The sequence below is a fragment of the Ostrea edulis genome, chromosome 10 (assembly GCF_947568905.1).
Source record: "Ostrea edulis chromosome 10, xbOstEdul1.1, whole genome shotgun sequence".
Taxonomy (NCBI): domain Eukaryota; kingdom Metazoa; phylum Mollusca; class Bivalvia; order Ostreida; family Ostreidae; genus Ostrea; species Ostrea edulis.
This window is the reverse complement of record NC_079173.1, coordinates 488396-514561: the sequence shown is the minus strand read 5'-3', so window position 1 is coordinate 514561 and position 26166 is coordinate 488396. Positions and strand designations below refer to the sequence as shown.

Sequence of the window (26166 nt, the reverse complement as noted above, 5' to 3'; positions counted from 1 at the left end):
CATTTTGAGCAAGTGGTGTCTCAACTTCAGATGAAGACGCAAACGGATCAGTACGCACACTCGAGTCCATATATTTCTGATCTGGTAACAGTGTATGGGTGGTGTCAATGTCTGTGTCACCAGTAAAACGGTTTGCGTTCACGTCATTATCACTGTTGGAGAGAAATCCGTCACTATGCTGATGAGGCGTATCCTCTTCAGTTGCAACACCAAATTGATCTTGTGAAACACCCTCATCAGTCTCTGCTTGGAACAGTGAGTGTGCAGGACCATTAGTCTCGGTCTCCAGTTGAAACGTGTCATTTCGCTCCACTGAAATAGACGAGTGTGACTGAAGCATATCGTCACAAGGGACGTTGGACACTAGCTGATTAGGAACCGACGGTGGACGCATTCCTGATTTTGCACGCAGAAACTTGCGAGTTGCTCGGAGTCTATCCGATTGCTTGGAATGAGTGAGACTACAAATATCCGAGTTACTTCCTTTATCAGCGTCGTATTCCAACGCAGATGAAGATCCGGAGGTCGGAAATGTATCACTATGTTGTTGACTGCAAAATCATTCATTCCAGAATGTCTGTCTTGTATCAAGTCACGTAGAAATTCTTCTGAGGGTAATTTTATGTCACGTGTAGGCTCATCAACGGAATCGAAGTATGGGTCATGCTCATCTGGACTGGCTATTATGCTGTAGGTTGTTGTATATTTTCAAAACCAGTTGAACATGCCAATAGCACAACGCAGCTCCTTTGCTGTTTTTAATACTGTCAACGCGATCTGAGGGAGGGCGAATGCCATCCTTGGAAATTTCATTTCCAAGAAAAGTTGCTTTGTCAGTAGCAAAGGTGCACTTCCTAGGATTCAGTTTCAAACCCGACGATTCAAACCTACTCATCACTTCATTAATGTCTTTTAAATGTTGATCAAAACTATCTGACATCATAACAACATCATCCATATAACACAATACAGATCTAAAAGTCAAACCATTCAAAACTATTTCCATAATTGAAAACTATTAGGGGCTGTCTTGAGACCCATAGGCAATCTGGTAAATTTGTACGTACCAAAACAGGTGTTAAATGCAGTTAAATTGGCAGATTCTTTTGAAATGCCCATTTGAAAAAAGCTCATATCAATGGTAGAAATAAAATTGGGTGTGGTTTGACTAAAATACTCTGTGAGCTCTTGTACTTCAGGTATATTGTAAGCAAAATCAAGTGCTTGCGAGTTCAAATACCTGAAAATCACAACAAAACCTGTATGAGGTAAGATGAGCCTTTTTACCTTGGGCAGCATGAGATCCATTGTTTTTGCGCTTAGCAACCAAAAGGGGCTAGTAATGGGCAAACCATCTGTTTCACTAACAGGGGCAATAACTCCTTAGGAGAGGGGTTCGTCTAACTGTGTGCGCAAAATCTCTCTCTTATCTGGAGGTAAACGATAAGGCCTTTGATATTTGGGAACAAAATTTGGCTTCATATGTATCTCATGCTGTACAAGGTTCGTAAAACCAAGCTGTGGATTTTCTTTAGTCACAAATACATTCTTATGTGCATATAAACATTTCTCAAGTTTCTCAATCTGCTTGTCTTTAAGTACATGTGTACCAGAAAAATCAAAATTTGCACAAAAAGCAGAAAAATCATCTGATTTCTGACACCCTGTCTTGTACTGAGTTACACTCTTAACATTACTACACATTGGAAATGGCACAATATTGTAAGAGGAATCCAACACAGGAAAATTGGCCAACCCCATACCTTTAGGTATAAAAACAGGGTCATTTCCAGGATTCATGACTTTGAAAGGGATGGTTTTATTTGCAGGTATAGTACTAACCGATCTAGCCAGAAGCAAACCTCTTTTCAGAACATTCACATGAGCAGAAAGTAAACCCTATAATGACTTTCTTGGAACTTTTCCATATACAATAAGCTCTTTGTTAGGTTCTACAGTAACAGGTTTCATAGATCTAACTTTCACCCTGGATGCATATATCCATTCAACATATCATTGCATGCACTAAAATCTAGCACAGCACCTTTTTCTTTCATGTAATCTGTTCCAATGATAAAAGGGTGCGAGGTACATTGAAAAATATACACAGTAAACCAATGTGTACCATGAGGTGTTTGACCCTTAACCTTTGTAACACCTAAAACCTTGACACTCTGATTATCAGCTACTAATACTGAAATATCACAGGCATACAGAGGTTGCTTAACAGAGATGGGTAACATATCATACAACGACAATGACATAACAGATATACATGAACCAGAATCTAATAGTGCTGCCACATTGACAGTTTTGAATTTCACTGGCATATACATAAATTTAGTGGTGTTGGAGTCCTGTATGTCTGAAAATATATCAGACGAGCTCATAACGTCACTGAAAGCAGGCACATCTGTTGCTATATTCTGATAGTCACACAAATGAAAACTGTCACTGCTCACAGGCGCGGTTGTGGCTACGCAAGAGTCACACAACGGATTGCCACTAAAAGTTGTCGCGTCATTATGTGTCGCACATTTCTGTTGGTAGAATCTTTCTCTCCATGGTGTAGGCGAAGGGCTGCGATGACGCGATTTTAACGTCTTCCCGAGGGAGCGCCCTGTTGATCTCTCCTCGGGGCTCTGGAGTTTTCCGACTTCGTGAACATACATGATGCAGCATTATGCCCGAACTGGGAAGAAAACGGACACTGAGAGTTGGGGTCAGACACACCACCATCCTTCAATGCATAGGCACGCTGTACGCGACCCACACCTCTACATCGGAAACAACACTTGGAATTCGCAGATTGTTGCGGTGCAGGATCCAAACGTTGTGGGGGCTGTCCACCATATTCCTGGGTTGCTAAGTGCTGTACAGCTGTAGACAGGCGAGATAATTCATTCACGATGAAGTTCATGCTAACATCGGATGCTGACTGTGTCCGTATTGCAGCTGTGGAAGCTGGGGTTTGCCTGTAACCAAATGCTTCCCCGATCTTGGCAGCTGTAAGAGTGTCGGCGAAACTGGTACAGCGTCCAGCACGGACATAAAACGCCAATTGCTGTGGTAACCCTTCAACAAATTTGTTCATCAAGTCACGTTCGGGTTTACCTAGCTTTCGACCTTTCTCCAGAATAATACTGTAGAAATACTCCAATGGCTGAGTAGGGGACAAACACAATGAATTGAATATCGCTGACTCCATAATCAGAGTTGGGTCCAATGGTGATTTGCTGGTGTATGCTCTTTGAAACTCACTCGAGACGTTCCTCCACGACGTCCGCATAAACTCCGAAAGTTGTCCAAACCATACAAGGGCAGGGCCTTGTAGATGAAGATGGAAGGCCGCAATTTTCCGTGCTTCATTTGCATCGAAGTCGTAAAATACACAGTACGAGTTAAATTCGGCCCTAAAGGCGGCATCTTCATGTCAATATCCGCTACACTTACGGAGTGAAAGGTTGTCCCCACATGTAGGTACATTAATGACTTGCTTATTAGGCCTACTCACTACCGGAGTCGATGTGTTCGCTGGTGTTCTAACTGACCACGGTGGGCTCTCGTCACATAAGTTCTTCACGAAGGTTTGCTCATTTTCCCGCGAATACAGGGTCAACACAGGCATCAATCCCCCATCAAATTGAAACGTTTCCATCCCATTAAGCAACACATTATTGGGATCGGGGAATCTTGGATTCTCCGCCATGTTGTATCACTCATTTACTATCTTGAGTGTTTATGCATATAGTCTACATTGCGATCACTTATCACAAACTCAAAACACATGCTACTCAACGTCTGCCATTTTTTATTAACGCACAAACCCAACGCAGTCTTTTCCGGAATACATTGTAATAGTAAAACCAACAACGACATACAATCCAAATTGCCCTCTCAGTGACCCAGTATACTCAGATACACAACAATGAATTTGAAAAGGTGCTGCACGATAACCGCAAGATAGCCCCATTAGACATTCAAAACCAACTTCATCCTGGAAACGTCTTTTTCGGGGGACTGATTAATGCCGCAAAATTGAAGAAAGCGAGAAAATCCATTATTCAGATTTCTGTTCTCTCTACCCTTCCGTCGATAGAGAGTGTAAATATCCCTGCAAACACTCATAAATCCTAACCCAGAATCGCAATAGCATTAGACAATACTTTGGAATAGCCAAGGTCAAAGATCCCCTAGGAACTTCTACTAACCTGTGTTACCACAGAAAATAAACTGTAAACCAATGTTTGCTCTGTGTCAGAATTACGCGGAGAACAGGAGACAACTCCTTTGTCCTTGCTCGGACGAGCAGCTCTGTATGACGAGGGACCTGTTATACACCAAAACTCGTGCCGACGGTTTACACAGGTTATCAAAATGTGTAAAGTATATCACTTTCATAACGTCTCATCACAGGGTGACTCAAACTTTGATCTTCGAGAGAGGAGGTGTCTTAAATTCAAAGGAGAATCGAGGGAATAGAGTCGAAAGAGGACATATGAAAGTATATGAATGAGTGTGCAGTGGATGAACACACACAGCCTCAATACGATGTCATTGATAAAATGCCCCCTATGAGATCCACTATTGAATTACTTATAAATTCCTTTCGGGGTAAATTTGAACAATATACGACATTTAAGATCCGCTGGGCTAGAGTTAATAGTGGGCAGGGCGATAAACCTGACGTTGGACATCATTTATAGGTCAGCTACCGATCAAACGAACTCTCAGCTGATCATATCGTATGTTGCTTTTAGGGCGGAGATAAAAACTACCCTATTAAAGGAAATTAGATCGATATGTCGCATTCGTGGGTTTTTTTTTTTCTTCTTTTTTATTTTAGATCATACAAATTATCATAAATTAAACTTCCATGTTAAGTATTTTTTACAACCAACTAGAACAAAACATTGACGCAAATATTTTAAAGATCACTCGATGCAAATTGTCTTTAAAGTTTACAATAGTGTTGAATATAAATGATACCATCTCGTTTATTCTAAACGAGTGATTTTGATACCTTGCCTTATTGTTATTGAAGTCATTGGCTTCACATCTTGATAAACTAACATGTTCTTGTAGTATGAACGTTTAGATTTAAAGATTAAATCGTTGCAGGCGAGTCTTAGTCTTCTTTTAAAGGTATTTCATCACGCATTGAAAATTCAGGTGGGGTTCGATATATCTTTTGTCTTCGCATTCGCATCCGATTTGTCTTTTCTTGTCTATTGGCTCTTGTAATATTGAAATATCAAAACACAATATTTAAATGACATTATGGATATCTTTTATTTTATTTTGAGGGGTTGTCAGTTCCCAGCGCATATTTAAAAAAATAAATGAACAGATACATTTGATTCACACTAAAATGTGTTTATATTATCATTATGTATATATACTGAAGCTGTGATCCTGTCATTTTTATCGAGATTTATTAACATTCATTTCAATTAACTGTTCTTTCACAAAAAACTACTGTATTAGTTTTGAAGAAGGTATAGTGGTATCACCAGTCCCTTTGTTTGTCTGCCCATCTATCTGTGGTGGATTTTGTTGATAAAAGATGTGTCGTTTAATTTGAATTCAAAAGTGCAAATAAAAACAAGCCACTCCATCTCCCTTTCTCGGGCTCTTGGTCGAAGTTTGTCCTGAAGCGAAATATTATAAATATTTGGACTCGCATAATCACTTATGAAAATACGTTAATCATGGCTTTTTTATTATAAAAAGCACGTGCTGTGAAAATACACGATTAATATACGCGTTAATCTTTATGATTTGGTTAATTATTTAACAGGTGGACTAATGAACCACAGTAACATCTTTTCTTAACACACATTTATTATGATAGAGAACAGAGCAGATAACAAACGCCTGTGCTACTCGTGTATAACTAAATGAAATTTATCAAAATTTAGTGTAGTGGTCAGGGGCGGACCCAGGAATTGTGGTTAAGGGAAGTTATAAGGCAGTGCGTTTTATTTATTACATTTTCTTCGAATTTTTTATTCAGTACTTTTAGCTGTTTCTGAATAAACACTGATACATATATATCACTGCCACCGCGAAGGACACACCAACTTCAGCCAGAAGGCTTTTGTCTGTATGACCGAGAGCATTACCTACCTATCTAGTCCTTGTTGCATAGGGCAATGACTAGTTTCTTCCGCTCCTCCCTGTCTCTTGCAGCCTTTTCAATTTCACGACCGAGAGCATTACAAAAAATTAAAAGCAATCATCGACACAATATTATATCAGTCACGCGAACTTTAAATCTAACAATTTATTGTCTGTATGACAGGGAGCATTACAAAAACTTAAAAACAATTACCGATATTCACTAAATCAGTCACACGAACTTTAAGTCTAACAATTTATTAAAATACAGACGAAATGCTTTGCAAAATAGTTATTAAATATCAATTAAGAATGAGTTTGTGTGTCTTAGGTTTAAGCATTTTTTCTTTTACTTGTAAAATTTCAAGATTCAATAAAATGGCGAAGAAAAAAAGAATAGAGGAAATGTGTTTCCCATGGAAATGTCCGCTTTCCCTCAAATAAAAGAGAAAAATTAACGTTTCCGTCTCCCCATGTGTCCAGGTTTTAAAATACTTGGGTTTTACAAGGAATCGTTTCTTGGTAGCGGTATAGCATTTCTGCAACACCGCCTGAGGGGCCTTACACCAGGTCGTTGAAGCGAAAGACGTGATTTGAACATTGACCTTGGTACACACACAAACTTACACTCACTAGTATGAGAAAGAAGTCATGTTGTTTCTCCGCTATGTACTTTCGGTTTTTTAAAATACATGAATAGGCATTTCCGGTAAACGGGGGATAATTCGATAAGGGGAAGTAATGAGATGATCCCTCTGTCGATCGGCTAAATAAGTTTTACGCACGTTTCGAGAGGTAAATGAAATTGTCACCGTACCATCTGTCACAGATTGACCGAGTTCTTGTCCAAATAAATATAAAATATATAATACAAAATAAATATAAAAGAAATGACACACTGCACAACACTTTACAACATATATATTTTCTCCACTTTTACAGATTACATTTTCGGTTTACTTTACAATCTATAATATATATTACATTATTTTGTTTCCTACGGTTCATTAAATAATTAAAGTTGGTTTCTGCTTCCACATATGCTCTTCTTCCCAAACTTTGGCGGACAGAGGTATTACGTGCAAATGGCAATATTTCCTGTATTTGATCTACTTGTATCTTAGACCTATAATATAAATGTCACTTCAAGAATACATACTGTATCGTTACACAACAGTTTACTATGTACATAAACTTCATACTGTACATTTGATAAACCCACTATAACGTTAATACTCTGGGTTTAAATGTTACCACTACTTCTGTATACATCACATATTTTGCTATACAACGTAGATACACTGTACACTGTACTGCACATACAAAAAGTTACGCATATGTAACTTTACTACTACTCTATGAGCATAAACTTCTACCCATATTTACTCTTTACTTTGATATAATATACTCACTACTAGTACATTATGATGTGTGAAACAATATTGCATATACAATATGCAAACTTGAGATTAATTTTACTATAAAGTTGTAGGATAAGAGAAAATGGCAAAGCTGTTTGCAATGCATGACGGTATTTACTAAATATATTGAATAAAGAAAAACTTACCTCAGAAGTGAAGCGATGACAATCTGGTCTATAAGAGAAATTAGTAAGTGAAGTTTTCAATATACAAAACACTGGGTGCCAACTATATCTGTGCAGACCTTGCCTGCTACGCCCAAACTAACTCGCAACTGGTATTTCAAGTGAATATATACACAGATATCTAACTTTAGACCTGGTCCTTGTGAACATCATTAACTGTACCTGTATGGAAGCAAGTTAGGAAGAAGTTTATATACATCTAATTCTTTTCTACAAGGTTAAAACTAGGGAAAGTAGTTTGAACATAAAATAAGACACCATCAAATAATGATTGAAGTAAATGTTTCTGCTTTTTTAATTTGTTATAATGACGACATTTAATCTGAATGACTCTTGAATTGAGCAGCGTATCTACCATTACTTAAACTATACTTTCCTTTATGGACGAAAACACACAATAGAGAAGATCAATGGAATAATTAAGCTTCTTCTTTTATATAAATCAGGTACTGATCCAGGAATTGCGATTAGTGGGGGCACAATTTTATGTGTCGAGGAGTCCTGGATTTTACAAATTATCTAAGGTTTAAATATGTCCCCTATTTAGTCATTTGTACTGTTTTTTATCATTTTAAATAAAGTAAAACTAAAAAAAACGAACGCACATTTTAAGGGTTTGGGGAAAAGTAATCTCTCTCTCTCTCTCTCTCTCTCTCTCTCTCCTCTCGAGAGAAGCCCGAGGATGTGCAATAGGTTAGATGCCTGTTATGCACTACCCTAGTGGATTTTAAACATAAACCTCAATGCCTCCGTATCTAAGAGATACAAAAGTATTTGTGTGGTTTTAGCATCGTCCTGAACATATTGAGTGTGAATTTACACGAAAGACAAACAGATATAAAAAGGTAAAGTGCCCGCTCGGTATGTAACTATTTCCTACAAAGTGTTGCACAAATGGCGACGCTTTACAGCAAAAATAAATCAATGAAATAGTGTTAATCATTCACTTCGTTGTTACACATCGTGTCATTGCTATACACCGTATCATTGTTACACACCGTGTCATTGTTACATACTGTGTCATTGTTACACACCGTGTCATTGTTACATACCGTGTCATTGTTACATACAGTGTCATTGTTACATACCATGTCATTGTTACATACTGTGTCATTGTTACACACCGCGTCATTGTTACATACCGTGTCATTGTTACATACCATGTCATTTTTACATACCATGTCATTGTTACATACCGTGTCATTGTTACATACCGTGTCATTGTTATATACCGTGTCATTGTTACAACCGTGTCATTGTTACATACCGTGTCATTGTTACATACTGTATCGTTGTTACATACCATGTCATTGTTACATATCGTGTCATTGTTACATACCATGTCATTGTTCCATATCGTGTCATTGTTACATACCATGTCATTGTTACAAACATTGTCATTGTTACACACTGTGTCGTTGTTACATACCGTGTTGTTGTTACATACCGTTCATTGTTACATACAGTGTCATTGTTATATACTGTGTCATTGTTACATACCGTGTCATTGTTACACACCGTATCATGCTACATACAGTGTCATTGTTACATACCATGTCGTTGTTAAATACCGAGTCATTGTTACATACCGTGTCATTGTTACATACCATGTCGTTGTTATTTACCGTGTCGTTGTTACATATCGTGTCATTGTTACATACCGTGTCGTTGTTACACACCGTGTCGTTGTTACATACCGTGTCGTTGTTACATAGTGTGTCATTGTTACATACCGTGTTGTTGTTACATACCGTGTCATTGTTACATACCGTGTCATTGTTACATACCGTGTTGTTGTTACTTATTATGTCACCACACCTGCTGTGACACGGGACCTCGGTTGTTGTTGTTATATAGCGTGTCATTGTTACGTACCATGCCATTGTCGTTGTTACATATCGTGTCATTGTTACATACCATGTCATTGTTACATACCATGTTGTTGTTACATACCATGTCATTGTTACATACCGTGTCATTGTTCATACCGTGTCATTGTTACATACAGTGTCATTGTTACATATCGTGTCATTGTTACATACAGTGTCATTGTTACATACCATGTCGTTGTTACATACCGTCTCGATGTGACATATCGTGTCATTGTTACATACAGTGTCATTGTTACATACCGTGTCATTGTTAAATACCGTGTCGTTGTTACATACCGTGTCATTGTTACATACCGTGTCATTGTTAAATACCGTGTCGTTGTTACATACCGTCTCGTTGTGACATATCGTGTCATTGTTACATACAGTGTCATTGTAACATACCGTGTCATTGTTAAATACCGTGTCGTTGTTACATACCGTGTCATTGTTAAATACCGTGTTGTTGTTACATACAGTGTCATTGTAACATACCGTGTCGTTGTTAAATACCGTGTCGTTGTTACATACCGTGTCATTGTAAAATACCGTGTCGTTGTTAAATACAGTGTCATTGTTACATACCGTGACATTGTTACACACCGCGTCATTGTTACACACTGTGTCATTGTTACACACCGTGTCATTGTTACATACCGTGTCGTTGTTACATACCGTGTCATTGTTACATACCATGTCATTGTTACATACCGTGTCATTGTTACATACCGTGTCATTGTTACATACCCTGTCATTGTTACATACAGTGTCATTGTTACATACCATGTCATTGTTATATACCGTGTCATTGTTACATACCGTGTCATTGTTACATACAGTTTCATTGTTACATACCGTGTCGTTGTTACATACAGTGTCATTGTTACCTACAGTGTCGTTGTTACATACCATGCCATTGTTACATACAGTGTCGTTGTAACATACCGTGTCGTTGTTTCATACCGTGTCATTGTTACATACCGTGTTATTGTTTCATACCGTGTCATTCCTACATACAGTGTCGTTGTTACATACCGTCTCGTTGTGACATATCGTGTCATTGTTACATACAGTGTCATTGTAACATACCGTGTCATTGTTAAATACCGTGTCGTTGTTACATACCGTGTCATTGTTAAATACCGTGTTGTTGTTACATACAGTGTCATTGTAACATACCGTGTCGTTGTTAAATACCGTGTCGTTGTTAAATACAGTGTCATTGTTACATTCCGTGTCATTGTTACATACCCTGTCATTTTTACATACTGTGTCATTGTTACATACCGTGTCATTGTTACTTACCGTGTCATTGTTACATTCCGTGTCATTGTTACATACCCTGTCATTGTTACATACCGTGTCATTGTTACATACCCTGTCATTGTTACATACAGTGTCATTGTTACATACTGTGTCATTGTTACATACATTGTGATTGTTACATTTCGTGTCATTGTTACATACCCTGTCATTGTTACATACCATGTCGTTGTTACATACAGTGTCATTGTTACATACCGTGTCGTTGTTACATACAGTGTCATTGTTACTTACCGTGTCATTGTTACATACAGTGTCATTGTTACATACCGTGTCGTTGTTACATACTGTGTCATTGTTACACTCCGTGTCATTGTTACACACCGTGTCGTTGTAACATACCGTGTCGTTGTAACATACCGTGTCATTGTTACATACCGTGTCATTGTTACATACTGTGTCATTGTTACACTCCGTGTCATTGTTACACACCGTGTCGTTGTAACATACCGTGTCGTTGTTACATACCGTGTCATTGTTACATACCGTGTCATTGTTACATACCGTGTTGTTGTTACATACCGTGCCATTGTTACATATCGTGTCATTGTTACACACGGTGTCATTGTTACATACTGTGTCATTGTTACACTCCGTGTCATTGTTACACACCGTGTCGTTGTAACATACCGTGTCGTTGTAACATACCGTGTCATTGTTACATACCGTGTCATTGTTACATACCGTGTTGTTGTTACATACCGTGCCATTGTTACATATCGTGTCATTGTTACACACGGTGTCATTGTTACATACTGTGTCATTGTTACACTCCGTGTTATTGTTACACACCGTGTCGTTGTTACATATCGTGTCATTGTTACATATCGTGTCATTGTTACACACGGTGTCATTGTTACACACGGTGTCATTGTTACATACCATGTCATTGCTACATACCATGTCGTTGTTACTTATCATGTCACCACACCTGCTGTGACACGGGACCTCAGTTTTTGCGGTGTTATGCGAAGGACCTCCTCTTTCGACAAACAAAGGGGTACTATTCTATCCGGAACCCCACGAGATACGAATCACCACAATATTGAAATAGCGCCATTTAAAATGTTCTTGTAGATGTAGAGTACCCTAAATGTGGCAAATGTATCATGGATGTCATCTGTTGTACTGACGCACGGTTCTTCATAAGCAGCTAACTTTTTTTCCACGTGTTTCCCAATGGAAGTATAAAATTCACAAATCATTGTTTTTAATGGTAGAGTAGGGGGGGGGGGGGGGGTGTCTATATTTTACAATCGCAAGTTGTATATAAAAATTGCTTGTGTTTAATTATATAGCAGGTATTTACTTTCTCACTTTACATCTCCGCTGTTCAAGTATTATTTTAATGGTAGAAAAAAAATATCAATTTCTTAATAAGCATTTTTAGTTATCAGTACTGATATAGTATATGGAGTATAAGTTATAATTTCTGACGATACTTCATGATTTTCTTTTTGAATTTCAGAATGAAAGGTTTATTGCAATTTTAATTCAACTGAATTTTACAATGAATAATAAGAAAATTAAAGTTACACACTTTTGGGACACTAGTGTAGGTATATTACACGTATTTAGAAAGCCTAGGCCTAATAATCATGAAAATATACGAATATCGTTGACTGATAGAGTTTGTAATGTAAATAAAATATAAAAATGTAAAACTTATACGGTACCAATTTGGATGCACCAGATGCGCATTTCGACAAACAATGTCTCTTCAGTGATGCTCAACCGAAATGTTTGAAATCCTAAATAGCAACATAATATAATATGATTTTAAGTAGATTTATTCAAAGTTTACGTACACTGATGGAATGTGTTTTTGTGATTACAATGATGATCGTCCGTTATGTAATTTAGTAATAGGGCCTACATACCTACAGTTGTTTTTTAACTAAGCGGTTGACTTTACTGTGGATTTACAATAAGTGTGAACGAGACATATCGGCAAGTACATGACGTGCTTCAGATAGTTCATTGGAAAGTCCCCGAGTGATTTTAAAGAGCGCTTTTGATAGGTCGGTTAAATTAAAGGTAGGCGGTCCTAAGTATTTGACATTATATTATCTCGTGCCTAACAAGTGTAAGTTTCAATATTTGATTTCAGTGTAAATTGTACCGTACGTAGCGTGAGATTCAATGTCGGTTTTGATTTGACAACGGAGATTTGAGATTACGTTAATAAAATGTCTTGTAAAGTTTATCTTATATATACTAGATATCTGCATGTATAAAAGTGAGATGGGATATCTTATAAAGAAAAAAATATAAGATGTCTTATAAAAGATACAAGATATCTCGTAAACTTTAGAAGATATAACTTTTATCAGATACTTTATAAATCTTTTAAACAGGAATAACCGTGTTATACTTATAATCCATCGCAGTATCAATAGGTATGGGAGGGGGAATACAGGGTGAAAAAGGCGAGCTCCGATATGTAAAGAAAAGACAGGATAGCAATATCCCAGATTTCAAATAGTGTTGAACATTGAAAAGAAAAGAAAAAGACGGGATCGAAAATGTTGCGGGAAAAGGCAGGATCCGCAGTTGTCTCTATATCCCAATAAAAATTGAAAGGTTACTCCCTTAAATTCCTGTGGATACTTGTCAGTTTTAAGTGATCAGAAATTTCACTCAGTACATGTTTCTATAGGCGATTTTGTCCGTTTAAGAACAATGTTTTTGTTTTGTTGTCTCTTTCACATTCGCAGTTTCCATATCGTTATTTTAAAATAAATCTCTCAGAGGATATTTTCGAAATTTTCAAAAGCATTGTAAAAGATCGATGTCGGAAAAATTTCTAAATTCAAATAGTTAGGGGGAAGAGGGGGTAAAAACTCGTAAGTTTCTGTCATCCGACATCGATTACACGTTAGTGGGGGGAAAAGACAACTGACTTTAAAACCACATAATAATATATTTTAATAAACGTTTAATAGTTTCAATGTACACTTTTATTTGTTTTACTTGTTAATCGATTAGTTTCAACATACTTCATATTTAGTTTTGTATTGGGGGGGGGGTGTCTTGGTGAGAACTATGCGAACTCAGTTTTCTCTAACATTGAACATTTTATCTCGCCCCTAAAATAATTTGTCAGATTAAGTAATAAGATCAATAGATATTCTACTTCGAGAAAACATTTATTTTCGACACATGGCATGCTTTGATGTCTTTTACTGTTATATATACCCAAATTTTCGTAAGAAATTCGGAAGTAACCATCGCTAGATACTGTTAATTGAATGAACAACGGCAAGTTCTGTGAATTCTAGCAAAAACTAAATTCCCCAAATCACCCCTCTCCTGTACATGTAACACATTATTAAAGAAATTCAGCATTTCGTTAGCATTCTATAACGTCATAATAAACCACAGCAAAGGTCGATTGTTAATGTTGCGATACTGGCGTACCTTTGAACCTATATCACTGGTCCACCCCTAACTGTATGTCCATAGGAGTTTGAAATTTTATCAATAAAGTTAATAAAATGTAATGATTGACCAAGCCTTGAGCTATGGTCAATCAAGTACATTTTATTAACTTATTGATAAAATTTCAAGTTCCTATGGTATGTCCATGATTGCTATTACCCGTTGTACGAACGCGACACTCGCTTCGTCAATATATATATATATATATATATATATATATATATATATATATAAAGTCTCTTTTTTGGAAGTAAAATACAGAAAAAACTCTAAACACTTTGTTGAAATATTTCGACCGTGTTACCGGTCTTCTTCACGAAAACACGACTGAAGAAGACCGGTAACCCGGTCGAAATATTTCAACAAAGCGTTTAGAGTTTCTCTCTCTCTCTCTCTCTCTCTCTCTCTCTCTCTCTTTATATATATATATATATATGTATATGTATATATATATATATATATATATATATATATATATATTACTGACTCGGCCTAAATTGCAATAAAATCAGTAGCAAAGAAATTTTCAACACTTCGTTCGTGTTCAGACCACAGGGGCTCGTCACGAATTGACCCTCTCTATTCTATATTTACATTTATTTGTAAATATAGAATAGACGATGTCAAATTTTAAAAAGACAAATATTTCGTGACGAGTCCCTGTGTTCAGACGAAATATGCTTCTCTTGGATTTTCTTTGCAGTTTCTTGAAAGTAATTTCCCTAAAAATTTTTACCAGTTCTACAAATTAAAGACACCTTTGGTACATTGTCAGGGGTACAAATATTTCTTCTTAATAAATTTTGTCTGATTTCTCTATTAATATACACTTGATTTCTTTTTAATTTCATACTCGATTAACAAAAGTACATCCCGTGTGAGCTTCGTTTGCGACATTTTCGGTGCAAGAGTTCCCATGATTGACAATTTTATAACGTGGCCTTTGCGACGCCTAATTTCTTACTGATTTTACCATAAAATAAACCCTCGGCATGTAATTTTAAAATCAACGTCATTTTTTAGTTGGTATTGGTTTTCCCTTTTCGCAATCTCTTCCATCGTGCTAAAAGATTATGTAATGACACGCTAGTGTAAAGACACGTGTGACCATCTAAAATTATTTTTATTCCCGCCCCTTTAAATATTGGTCCAATCGCAGTGATTGTTCTTTCCTTGATGCGTCAACATTGACAGATTTGTTTTGAAACCAACTATCCGAGACCTCGAATGAACTTGAGAAGCTGAGTCGTTCACACTTACTGTAAATTCACAGTAATTTATATTTTGATTTGTCTCAGTCTTTGGAAAGTAAGAAATGATTGGCACAACGTCTGATTTGAAATCGATTTATTTGTGTCCACATTGTTTGGCTACCGACCGATGTAACATTGTATAACTACATGTAAGTATTAACCGCATAGCTTTGAAAAATGCCACATTGTGCTGCATTTAATTGTAGTACATGTGTTAGGTCGTAGAAGAGGGTGCATATGTACCTCTACCCAAGGGATACTAAATTTAGAAGAAAAAAATATATGGGTATATACATACAAAATGTCGACACGGTGGATTTGTTACCTTAAACACTGCACTTCGTTACAGAATCTATCCCGGACCCTGTTTTTTTTTTCGGGGGAAAGTCTATGCGGTGGGGGGGAAGCTATGCGGGGGAAAGTCTATGCGGGGGGAAAGTCTATGCGGGGGGAAGTATATGCGGGGGAAAGTCTATGCGGGGGGGGGGAGTCTATGGGGGGAAAGTCTATGCAGGGAGAAAGTCTATGCGGGGGGAAGTCTATGGGGGGAGTCTATGCAGGGAGAAAGTCTATGCGGGGGAAAAATATATGCTGCAACACCGGCGGTTCTAACGGGTTATCAGATTATCTAAATGTGTAACGTATATCACCTTCATAAAGTTTCATCACCTGGTGACCCAAATCTTGATCTTCGCGAGAAGTGAGCTGCCATTCGCGTTCATTTACTTTTTTTTTTTTTTTTTTTTTTTTTTACAAATTCTTAAATTTAAACTTCCAATCCATGTTAGATATTGCTGCAACCGACCAGAGCAAATCAGTGACACAAATCTTTAAATCTAACAACCACCCAATACAAATTGTCTGTTGGAGTTTATAATAGTGTTTAACATGAACAATACCAAGTCGATGATTTTAAGCGAGAGATACACATTGAAAATCCAGGTGAGGTACGATATATCCACTGTTCTGTTTAGTTTTCGCGTTCTGTACAGCTATTTCCTCTGATCTGATGTTTCCTTTTGTTTACGGTTTTCACAGATTGAAATTTGGCGGAGATTATTTAATTGTTTCCGCACCACCGAAACTATACATGAAAGATTGACGTCAGGTTTCCTGGCTTTTAGTTTTCCGGAAATTAACATTTTCATTCAGTGCCATCACAAAAAAACTTCTATCCCCTATTTTCAGTGGCGGATTTAAGGAATCTCTCTCATACATTTTTAAATCTAATGTAGACCATAGTCTCTTAGATAGATATAAAAAATAAACAATAAAAAAATCCACTTATAGAAATACATGAGAAGATTTTTTGATATATTGTTATTTTTATTGGGAAAAATTATATTCTATTCCAAAAAAAAAAATAAATTAAATATAAAAACCTAAAAAAAAAAAAAAAAAAAAAAACCAAAAAAAAAAAAAAAACCAAAAAAAAAACCAACAACTTAATTTTATGTTCTTTTTTCATTAATTTCATCTCAATGACAGAATTTTAAAAAAAAAAATACACAGGAGACACTCCCTGTTGCCTCCCCTATAATTTCAATTCTACATCCGCCCCTATTTTAAAATTGTAAATTATATCCCACAGGGCCATGGTTTGATCAAACTTAAATCCGCGCTTTATGTCCATGTTTTAATATTAACTGCAATTCGGTAGTACTGTTCCTATTGAAAAGTTCTTTATAGTGGGTCCTTTTCTGTCCCGTACAATATTTGTTTCGCCTATTGTGGTCCATCCTTACTCCTTGAGATCAAAGTTCAAGGTCATATAGAGGTCATGAAGGTACCCGACACATTGCCTCATGCTGATATACTCATGTGTCAAATATGGTATATCTATGTCAAAGAACAAAGAAGTTATGGCCTGGACACGAATCCATTGTAAAAAAACTTAATTTTGACCTTGAGGTCAAAGTTCAAGGTCATATAGAGGTCACAAAGGTACTGGACACATCGTCTCATAGTGATCCACCTGTGTGCCTAATATGGTATGCCTAAGTCAAAGAACAAAGAAGTTATAATGGCCCGGACACGAATCCGCAGACAGACAGACGGACAGACAGAGTGATTCCTATATACCCCCCTGAACTCCGTTCGGGGGTATAATTAAATATGGGATGTTGACGATGGAAAAGCTGAAATCCTCTCGTTTTTAATAAAGTTGAGTAACGTTAGTGTGCCGTTAATATCTTTCAATAAAATATCAAAGTATGAAGCAGTAGTGGGCGACTCTGTGGTGTCTTTTATTTCGAGCTCACAGGGGTATATCGAAGTGATCCATTCGTGTAACCCAGCTCTTGCCCACTCCCTCCGAGGGCGTGGTTTGAAGAATTCTAAATCTTTTCTTATTACGGAAGCTTTGCATCAGATTTATGTTTTCTGGATAATTGGCTCTTGTAATATTGAAACACCATGTTTAAGAATTCCTGCATCGGGTTCAGATTACGTGTTTGTTCAATTCAAGGTTGAAAATTCCTACATCGAGTTCAGATTAGGTATTTTTATGTTTAAATAAAACAGAAGTGAATTGTCCATTCTTCAAACGTGATCAGATTACAACTCTTGTAAAATGTTATTTTAAAGAATATGCCCGTGTATTTTCACCATTGCCCCTATTACATGTAGTGTGCAAGGGCGGATCCAGGACTTGCACTTACGGGGGCGCCACTTTATAAGACAGGGAGTCTGGGGCCGTTCTGAGACCCCCAGTGGGTCCAGTCAAAGCCCTGGTGGGGTCAAGGGCGAAGCCCTCAAAGGCTCCTGGATTTTACAGATTTTATAGGACTTGAAATATGTTTCCTATCTACCGGTAGTCATTTATAATATTTTTTATCATTTTTAATAAAGTGAAATTAGTAAAATAATGCAAAGTTTGGGGTTTTTGGAAAACATTAAGTTCTCCCAATAAAGTAATTCAAGTAATCAAAATATTTTGTCATTTATTTCTCTGGGAGTGGAGGAAATTATTGCTTATTTTACCGTTTAGTACATTTTTCTAAACAAGACACAACGTTTACTGTACATTTGAAAATATTAGGGGGGGGGGGGGGTTCTGAATATACTAATTCACATTCAAATCAGGAATTGCCTGCAGTACACATTATTATGAAACAGTACATTTAGGGATATTTTAATGACGAAAGGATTGTTAGAAAATTAAAAGGAAAATTTTCAAAACCAGGTATTCTCAAAAACACTATATATAGTTTTTGTAATCGTTGGACTTTTTGTCTCAAAATGCTAAAAATATATTAGGGAGGAGGGGGGGGGGGGGGGCATTGATATTTTGTCTTTTTCCAAAATTCCACATTTATCATGCTTATTTAGCCTGTAGCACAGTTTCACACCCCCTGCAAGGCGACCATGTCCACAGCAAAACTCCTAGATTGATTGATTTTATATTGTTTAACGTCGCTCTCGAGAATCTCGAGAATCTCCAGTGATATGGAGACGACATCACTGCCGGTGAAGGGCTGCAAAATGTAGGCCTATGTTCGGCGCTTATGGCCTTTGAGCAGGAAGGGGGGTCTTTATCGTGCCACACCTGCTGTGACACGGGACCTTGGTTTTTGCGGTCTCATCCGAAGGATCGTCCCACTTAGTCGTCTCTTACGACAGGCAAGGGGGTACTATACCTATTCTAAACTCGGACCCCCACGAGATCAAAGCTCCTAGAAGCTGTGTGTAAAGGCAAATAACACACACCTTGGGACACGGAGAATCTCCGTGGTTTGTCCACTGTGGGAAGTATAAAACTCGTGTCGTGTCTTGTAAGTCAACAACATGAGAGTGTATGGGAGAGCATGTTTGCAATGAGAGCAGTCTCTCTCCCATTTACATTTTCTGATGCGAGGAAGCCTAATGCGTTTTTTATACACCCTCAGCTGTACTGCGCACCAGTAAAGTGTGCTGCCCATACGCACTAATTTAAAATAGCTACTTGAGTCTATCGATCACACAGAGAGAGAGAGAGAGAGAGAGAGAGAGAGAGAGGTGGGTTGATAAATTTACAGAAAGACACATATACATAAAAAGGTGCAATCCCCGCTCGGTATGTAACAATTTGCTACAAAGTGCTGCACAAATGGCGACGCTATGCAACAAAAATAAGAAGGAAATAGAGTTACATAGCGTCGCCGTTCATTGTTACACATCGTGTCGTAACAAACAGATCTGCCTAGGAGCAGGCATATAGAATCAGGGGGCGGGGTTATGCCACACATTTATGACTACGATCGTTTCCTGGTTTTTTTTTCTTTTCTTGAATGAAGATAGATCATTAGCTAACTCCCCTCTCCTATTTCTGAAGGACATCACACCATTTATTTCAATTCAAAACAAAATATATATAAAGATTTTAAAAAAAAAAAAATTTTAAAAAAATGTTTGTATTAGAAACGTTTTGGAAATAGTTTAACCCCATATTCACCGTAATGTTTTTCTTGCTTCTACTCCCGATTCGATGTTCAAAATTGGTCGGCTTTTATCAGAACTCCCCACGGTAACGTAATGTATCACAATAAACGTGTTAAAATTCCAAATTTTCAACAAAAAGCGCTGTAGCTTCACCATTCAGCGGCGAAAGTAATGCTACAATAACGTCATAGGCGATTTGTTAGAAGCATTTTCCTAAATAAACTCTCATCTCCTATAGGGGCCTCAACTTACATCTGGATCCTGACTTGTAACTACCGCGGGTCCTGACTTGTAACTACCCCGGATCCTGACTTGTAACTACCCCGTCTTGACTCTTAACTACCCCGGATCCTGACTTGTAACTACCCCGGGTCCTGACTTTTATCTACCCCGGGTCCTGACTTTTAACTACCGCGGATACTGACTTTTATCTACCCCGGGTCCGGACTTGTAACTACCCTGGGTCGTGACTTTTAACTACCCCGGATCCTGACTTTTTACTACCGCGGGTCCTGACTTGTAACTACCCCGGATCCTGACTTTTAACTACCCCGTCCTGACTCTTAACTACCCCGGATCCTGACTTGTAACTACCCCGGGTTCTGACTTTTAACTACCCCGGATCTTGACTTGTAACTACCCTGGGTCGTGACTTTTAACTATCGCGGGTCCTGATTTTTAACTACCCCGGGTCCTGAGTTGTAACTACCCCGGGTCCTGACTTTTAACTACCGCGGGTCCTGATTTTTAACTACCGCGAATCCTGACTTTTAACTACTGCGGGTCCTGACTTGTAACTACCCCGGGTCCTGACTTTTAACTATCCCGGATCCTGAATTGTAACTACCCCGGGTCCTGACTTTTTAACTACCCCGGATCCTGACTTGTAACTACCCTGGGCCCTGACTTTTAACTACCCCGGGTCCTGACTTTTAAGTACCGCAGATCCTGACTTTTAACTACCTATAGATACTTACACAACACTTTGATTAACCGTGGCCTTTCTGTTGTTTTGACGGTGCATCTTTATAATTCTCACGTAAAAGATTTTTCCCTGTGGTGGCCCAGCCTATTTCATGGAGTGGTGGAGGGGGGGGGGGGGGGGGGGGGGGGGGGGGGGAATCTACAAATCTGCACTACCCAAGGATTAACCATGGTTTTCGTATACACTTGAAAAGAAAGTTCTAAACAACGAGATGTTTGTAACACACATATGTCCCTCATCGTGCAAAATTGAAAAGGGTGATACATACATATTCAATTGATAGTAGTATCTTAAATTCAAAATACTGAGTAGACAATATCTTCCTAGGTGTATGTCAAGAGTGGATTGACCATGTGACCTAAAACTCAATAGGGGTCATCTACTCCTTATGTTGTACCGCTGTACCAAGTTTGGTGTCAATCAAGCAAATCATTCTTAAAATATAAGAGATAATATATTACAATGTCCAGTTCAATCCCTAGCCTTTGACCTTGTGACCTCAAAATCAATAGGGGTAATCTTCTCCTGAAGATGTACCAGTATACTAAGTTTGATGTCTGTCAAGCAAAGGGTTCTCAAGATATTAAGTGGTCAGTGTATTACTGTGTCCAGTTGCACCATTGACCTTGGTCCATGTGACCTCAAAATCAATACAGGTCACCTTCTCCTGAAGATATACCAGTGTACTAAATCTGATGTCTGTCAATCAAAGGATTCTCCAGAAATTGAGCTGACAGTATATTCCTATGTCCAGTTTGACCCTTAACCTTTGACCGCATGGCCTCAAAATCAAATAGGGTGGTCTTCTCCTCAAGATGTACCAGTGTACCAGGTTTAATGTCTGTCAAGCAAAGGGTTATCAAGATATTGAGCGGACAGTATATTCCTAAACTATTTATGAAATAACACGCAAACACGCAATATAGGATAAGCTCGCATGCGCGAGTGCAACAGAAGTTTAATCATACACGTGTAAATGTACATAGATATCTGGAGGTTCATTGTTCCACTCAACTCAATCTACAACAGAAAAAAGAGTAATAATACAAAAACATGTAACGTATTTCATGTCATTTCCTCACTAGAGGGCGCGTGATGCAAGCTTCACTCACACTCAAACATACACAGGTATTTTACCTATTGTTTATCTGTACACAGGTAAGCTTTCTATTTACAGGGAATGGATGATATGTAAGTGAAAGCTTGAGTGACGAGCCCTCTGGTACATGTAAGACAATTATTTCAATAAGCAATGTAATCTGATTCACTGATATAAAAAAAAATAGCTGGCGTGTGGATTCAAATTGTTGAATTTTAAAGCAAACTTTGTGTGCCATTAAAACCACAGGCACTTGCATCGCTTGGGGTCGAATTCACTATATAAAGAGTAATCTTTATATAGTAAATTCGACCCCAAGCGATGCAATTGCCTGTGATTAAAACGACAGGAACACTTCAATCCCGGATATATGGTTTCCGATCATTTTTTATAAGCTTTATGTTTACATTTCCGAAATCAAAGTCGCATATCATTGTCGGCAATGGTAATATTTCTATACTATACGCCTGAAAAATTCTCGAGAGGGACGCCTACAAAATATACCCCCACCCCTCCCCTACACAACCAAAACTAGGTGAAAGGTGAAGACAACGAACAGTGATCAATCTCATAACTACTATACAAGCAATACAAAATTGAAAATAGAGAGATGTGTAAACGCGGATCCCTGGATATACCAGAAATGGAATCAGGTACCGAGGAGGAGTAAGCATCCCCTGTTGACCGGTCACACCCGCCGTCAGCCTCATATCCCGGAGTTACCCGTAGTCAAAATTAGTGTGCCAAGAACGGCCTAACAATCGGTATAAAACAAGTCAGACAGCATTTAACCCAATGTATTATACCTCTACACATGTGAGAATCTCCCAAAGTCTGTAAAATTTTGATTAGCGTGTTCAGTTTATTGTCAGTATACACAAAAGTCTGTAAACTTCTTCTTGTCGTGTTAAGTTCATTGTCAGTATACAGAAAAGTCTGTAAAATTCTGCTTAATATATAGGTAGTGATTGTTCCTTAACTAAGCGCTCAATGGGACTTTCTTTATTTCTGTGAAAGTCACACGTCACTCACATACATGTAAGTTTGTTTGGAATTTTACACTGGATAATAGCGAGAAGAAATTTACAACGTCGCGCCAGCATAGTCACGATAAACAACCCTCAATGTAAACTAGTCTTTGTCACGATAAACAACCCTCAATGCAAACTAGTCTTTGGCACGATAAACAACCCTCAATGCAAACTAGTCTTTGGCACGATAAACAACCCTCAATGCAAACTAGTCTTTGGCACGATAAACAGCCCTCAATGCAAACTAGTCTTTGGCACGATAAACAACCCTCAATGCAAACTAGTCTTTGGCACGATAAACAACCCTCAATGCAAGCTAGTCTTTGGCACGATAAACAACCCTCAATGCAAACTAGTCTTTGGCACGATAAACAGCCCTCAATGCAGACTAGTCTTTGGCACGATAAAAAAACCTAAAAGTTACGTCCGTAAGTGCTTCACCTAAATCAGGTGTTGTCTATATAAAACTTTGTCCAAACTGAGACAGTAGTGATTACTATATACCCCCCCCCCCCCCCCCCTCACACACACACACAGAGAGAGGCACAATTGATATTGCGAAGTATTTTTCTACACGGACTATAATGAAGGTATTTATACATTGAAACAATTCTATCTTCTGACGTCAATGTTGACATCGCTACCAGTATGATCTAGGTCAAAACAAACTTTAAAATTCTATTTAAATAGATAATGTATACAGGCTGACGCACCGCACAAATATTTAATCACAGGACTAGACGGAAGGTCGATATAACAGGGAGGCCATGTTGGATTTTCAGGTGAGACAAACTTAATATCCATATTTGTGTGATCAATAAGATAGATCTGCTCATTTTTAAAATAATTTCACATAACTCTGAAGAGGGGGGGGGGGGGGGTATTCAAAATGCATAGACGTCTCTGATATAAATGATGGCAGTTTATACAACATACTGTAATTCTAGCTGGTCATGTGTTTCAATAAGTCAAACTCTTTAATTAAGATTCCCTAATTTAATTAACAGTGAACTCCTCATGTGACCCCGGACATCAGAAATGGACCCGTTCCGCAGAGCCCAGATTATCCTATTATGTGACCTCTGTAAAACTGCCCACCTACAGAGTCACTGTGAACGTTGTGATATAAATCTATGCCAGACCTGTGTTGGAAAGCACCTCTCGGATTCGTCTATAAGACACAAAGTCGTGCTCTATAAATACAGAAAATCTCTTAACTACTCAACATGTCCAGACCACGCCGACGAACTCTGTAAACATTACTGTGAGAAATGTGACATTCCTGTCTGTTCTACCTGCGTCTCCTCAGGTAAACACAAAGATCACGATATGTCAGATATTCTGGAAAAACTCAGCGCTAAAACAGAAAGTTTACAGAAAGATCTGGACGAACTCGAGACCAGAATTTACCCGCGATATGAAGAAATGGCGTCCGGTGTGCAAACTGAGAAAGTCGAGTTAGAAAAGAATTACGGGAAACTGACAACAATTGCCGATCAACATGGAGAACTCCTACACCGGGAGATCACCGCCATTGTCAACCAGCGGAAATCCGACATTCAGGAGATGAAAATCAAACACCTATCTACCCTGAATAAAAATACAGAAGAAATCACACAGAAAATGGCGGAACTCAAACAGATCATGTCCGACTTGAAATCAATCCTAAAATCAAATGACGTCTCCTTAACTTCTACTTACAAACCTAGGAATTCTGAATTTAGAACATTACCGCCTAAAGTCCGAGTTACATTACCCAGTTTGTCTGCTCAGAAAATAAACAAAGATCAGCTCAATGAAATGTTCGGTTCTCTGACGCCATTATCCATTAACACAGAACATGGCGACACAGTGAAGTCAGCAGAAGCTGTATCGTCTCCTCCAGTCAAACCACTGCTTGATGACCCGCGCCTCACCGCCGCCATAGACACTGGGTATAAATATCTATACAGTGTTAGCTGTCTGAGTGAAGATCAAGTCTGGACATGCGGGAATAACAACACCATGAAGCTGCTCACCCTCCAGAGTGAACTACTGATATCAATACAAACCAAGTCAGGGAACTATCCGCGGGACATAGCAGTGACACGGGACGGAGATCTTGTTTATACTGACTATAGAGATAAAACTATAAACTTAATTAAGAATAAACAGATACAGACCGTGATCACACTACAGGGGTGGATACCTCGCTATGTCTGCTGTACCGCGGCTAACGATCTCCTGGCTACCATGGCCAGTGATGATTACAAACAATACAAAGTCCTGCGTTACTCCGGCTCCACAGAGAAACAAAGCATTCAGTTTGATGATCAGGGTCGTCCTCTCTATTCATCTGGTGTTTATATCAGTGAGAACAGGAACCTGGATATCTGTGTAGCTGACACTAGTGCAGTAGTGGTGGTCAATCAGTCAGGAAAACTCCGATTTAGATACACTGGCCATCCCTCTAATACCAAGCAATCATTTGATCCACGCGGCATCACTACAGACAGCCAGAGTCACATCCTGACAGCAGACCCTCACAATCACCGTATCCACATCGTAGATCAGGACGGACAGTTCCTCCGTTACATTCACTGTCATTTACGCTATCCATTAGGTTTATGTGTGGACATCAGAGACAACCTCTTTGTGGCTGAGCGTGACACTGCTAAAGTGAAGAAAATCCAATATCTATAAACACAGTGTTAATTACACAGCTCTACACAGTGTTAATTACACAGCTCTACAGTGTTAATTACACAGCTCTACAGTGTTAATTACACAGCTCTACAGTGTTAATTACATGTCTGAAACATGTTCATTAAATATCTTTACAGTGTGTGTTAATTACAACATCATGTTAATTGCATCACTTGTTAATTTCAACCCTGTGTTAATTACAACCCTGTGTTAATTACAGCCCTGTGTTAATTACAACCCTGTGTTAATTACAGCCCTGTGTTTGTGATGTGTAATTAACATGTACTTCTGCTAGCAAGTTTACTGAAAATAAGTCATTCACTGGTGTTTAGT

The 26166-nt window shown here is 38.2% G+C and overlaps 1 protein-coding gene across 1 annotated transcript; it reads left to right on the top strand.

Moving 5' to 3' along the window:
* Positions 1–23741: 23741 nt before the first annotated feature.
* Positions 23742–25920, top strand: LOC130050836 (E3 ubiquitin-protein ligase TRIM36-like). The gene is made up of 2 exons (XM_056151619.1): positions 23742–23930; positions 24156–25920. The coding sequence occupies exon 2, from the start codon at positions 24187–24189 to the stop codon at positions 25828–25830; it is 1644 nt and encodes a 547-aa protein (XP_056007594.1). The 5' UTR covers positions 23742–23930; positions 24156–24186; the 3' UTR covers positions 25831–25920.
* The last annotated feature ends 246 nt before the right edge of the window (positions 25921–26166 follow it).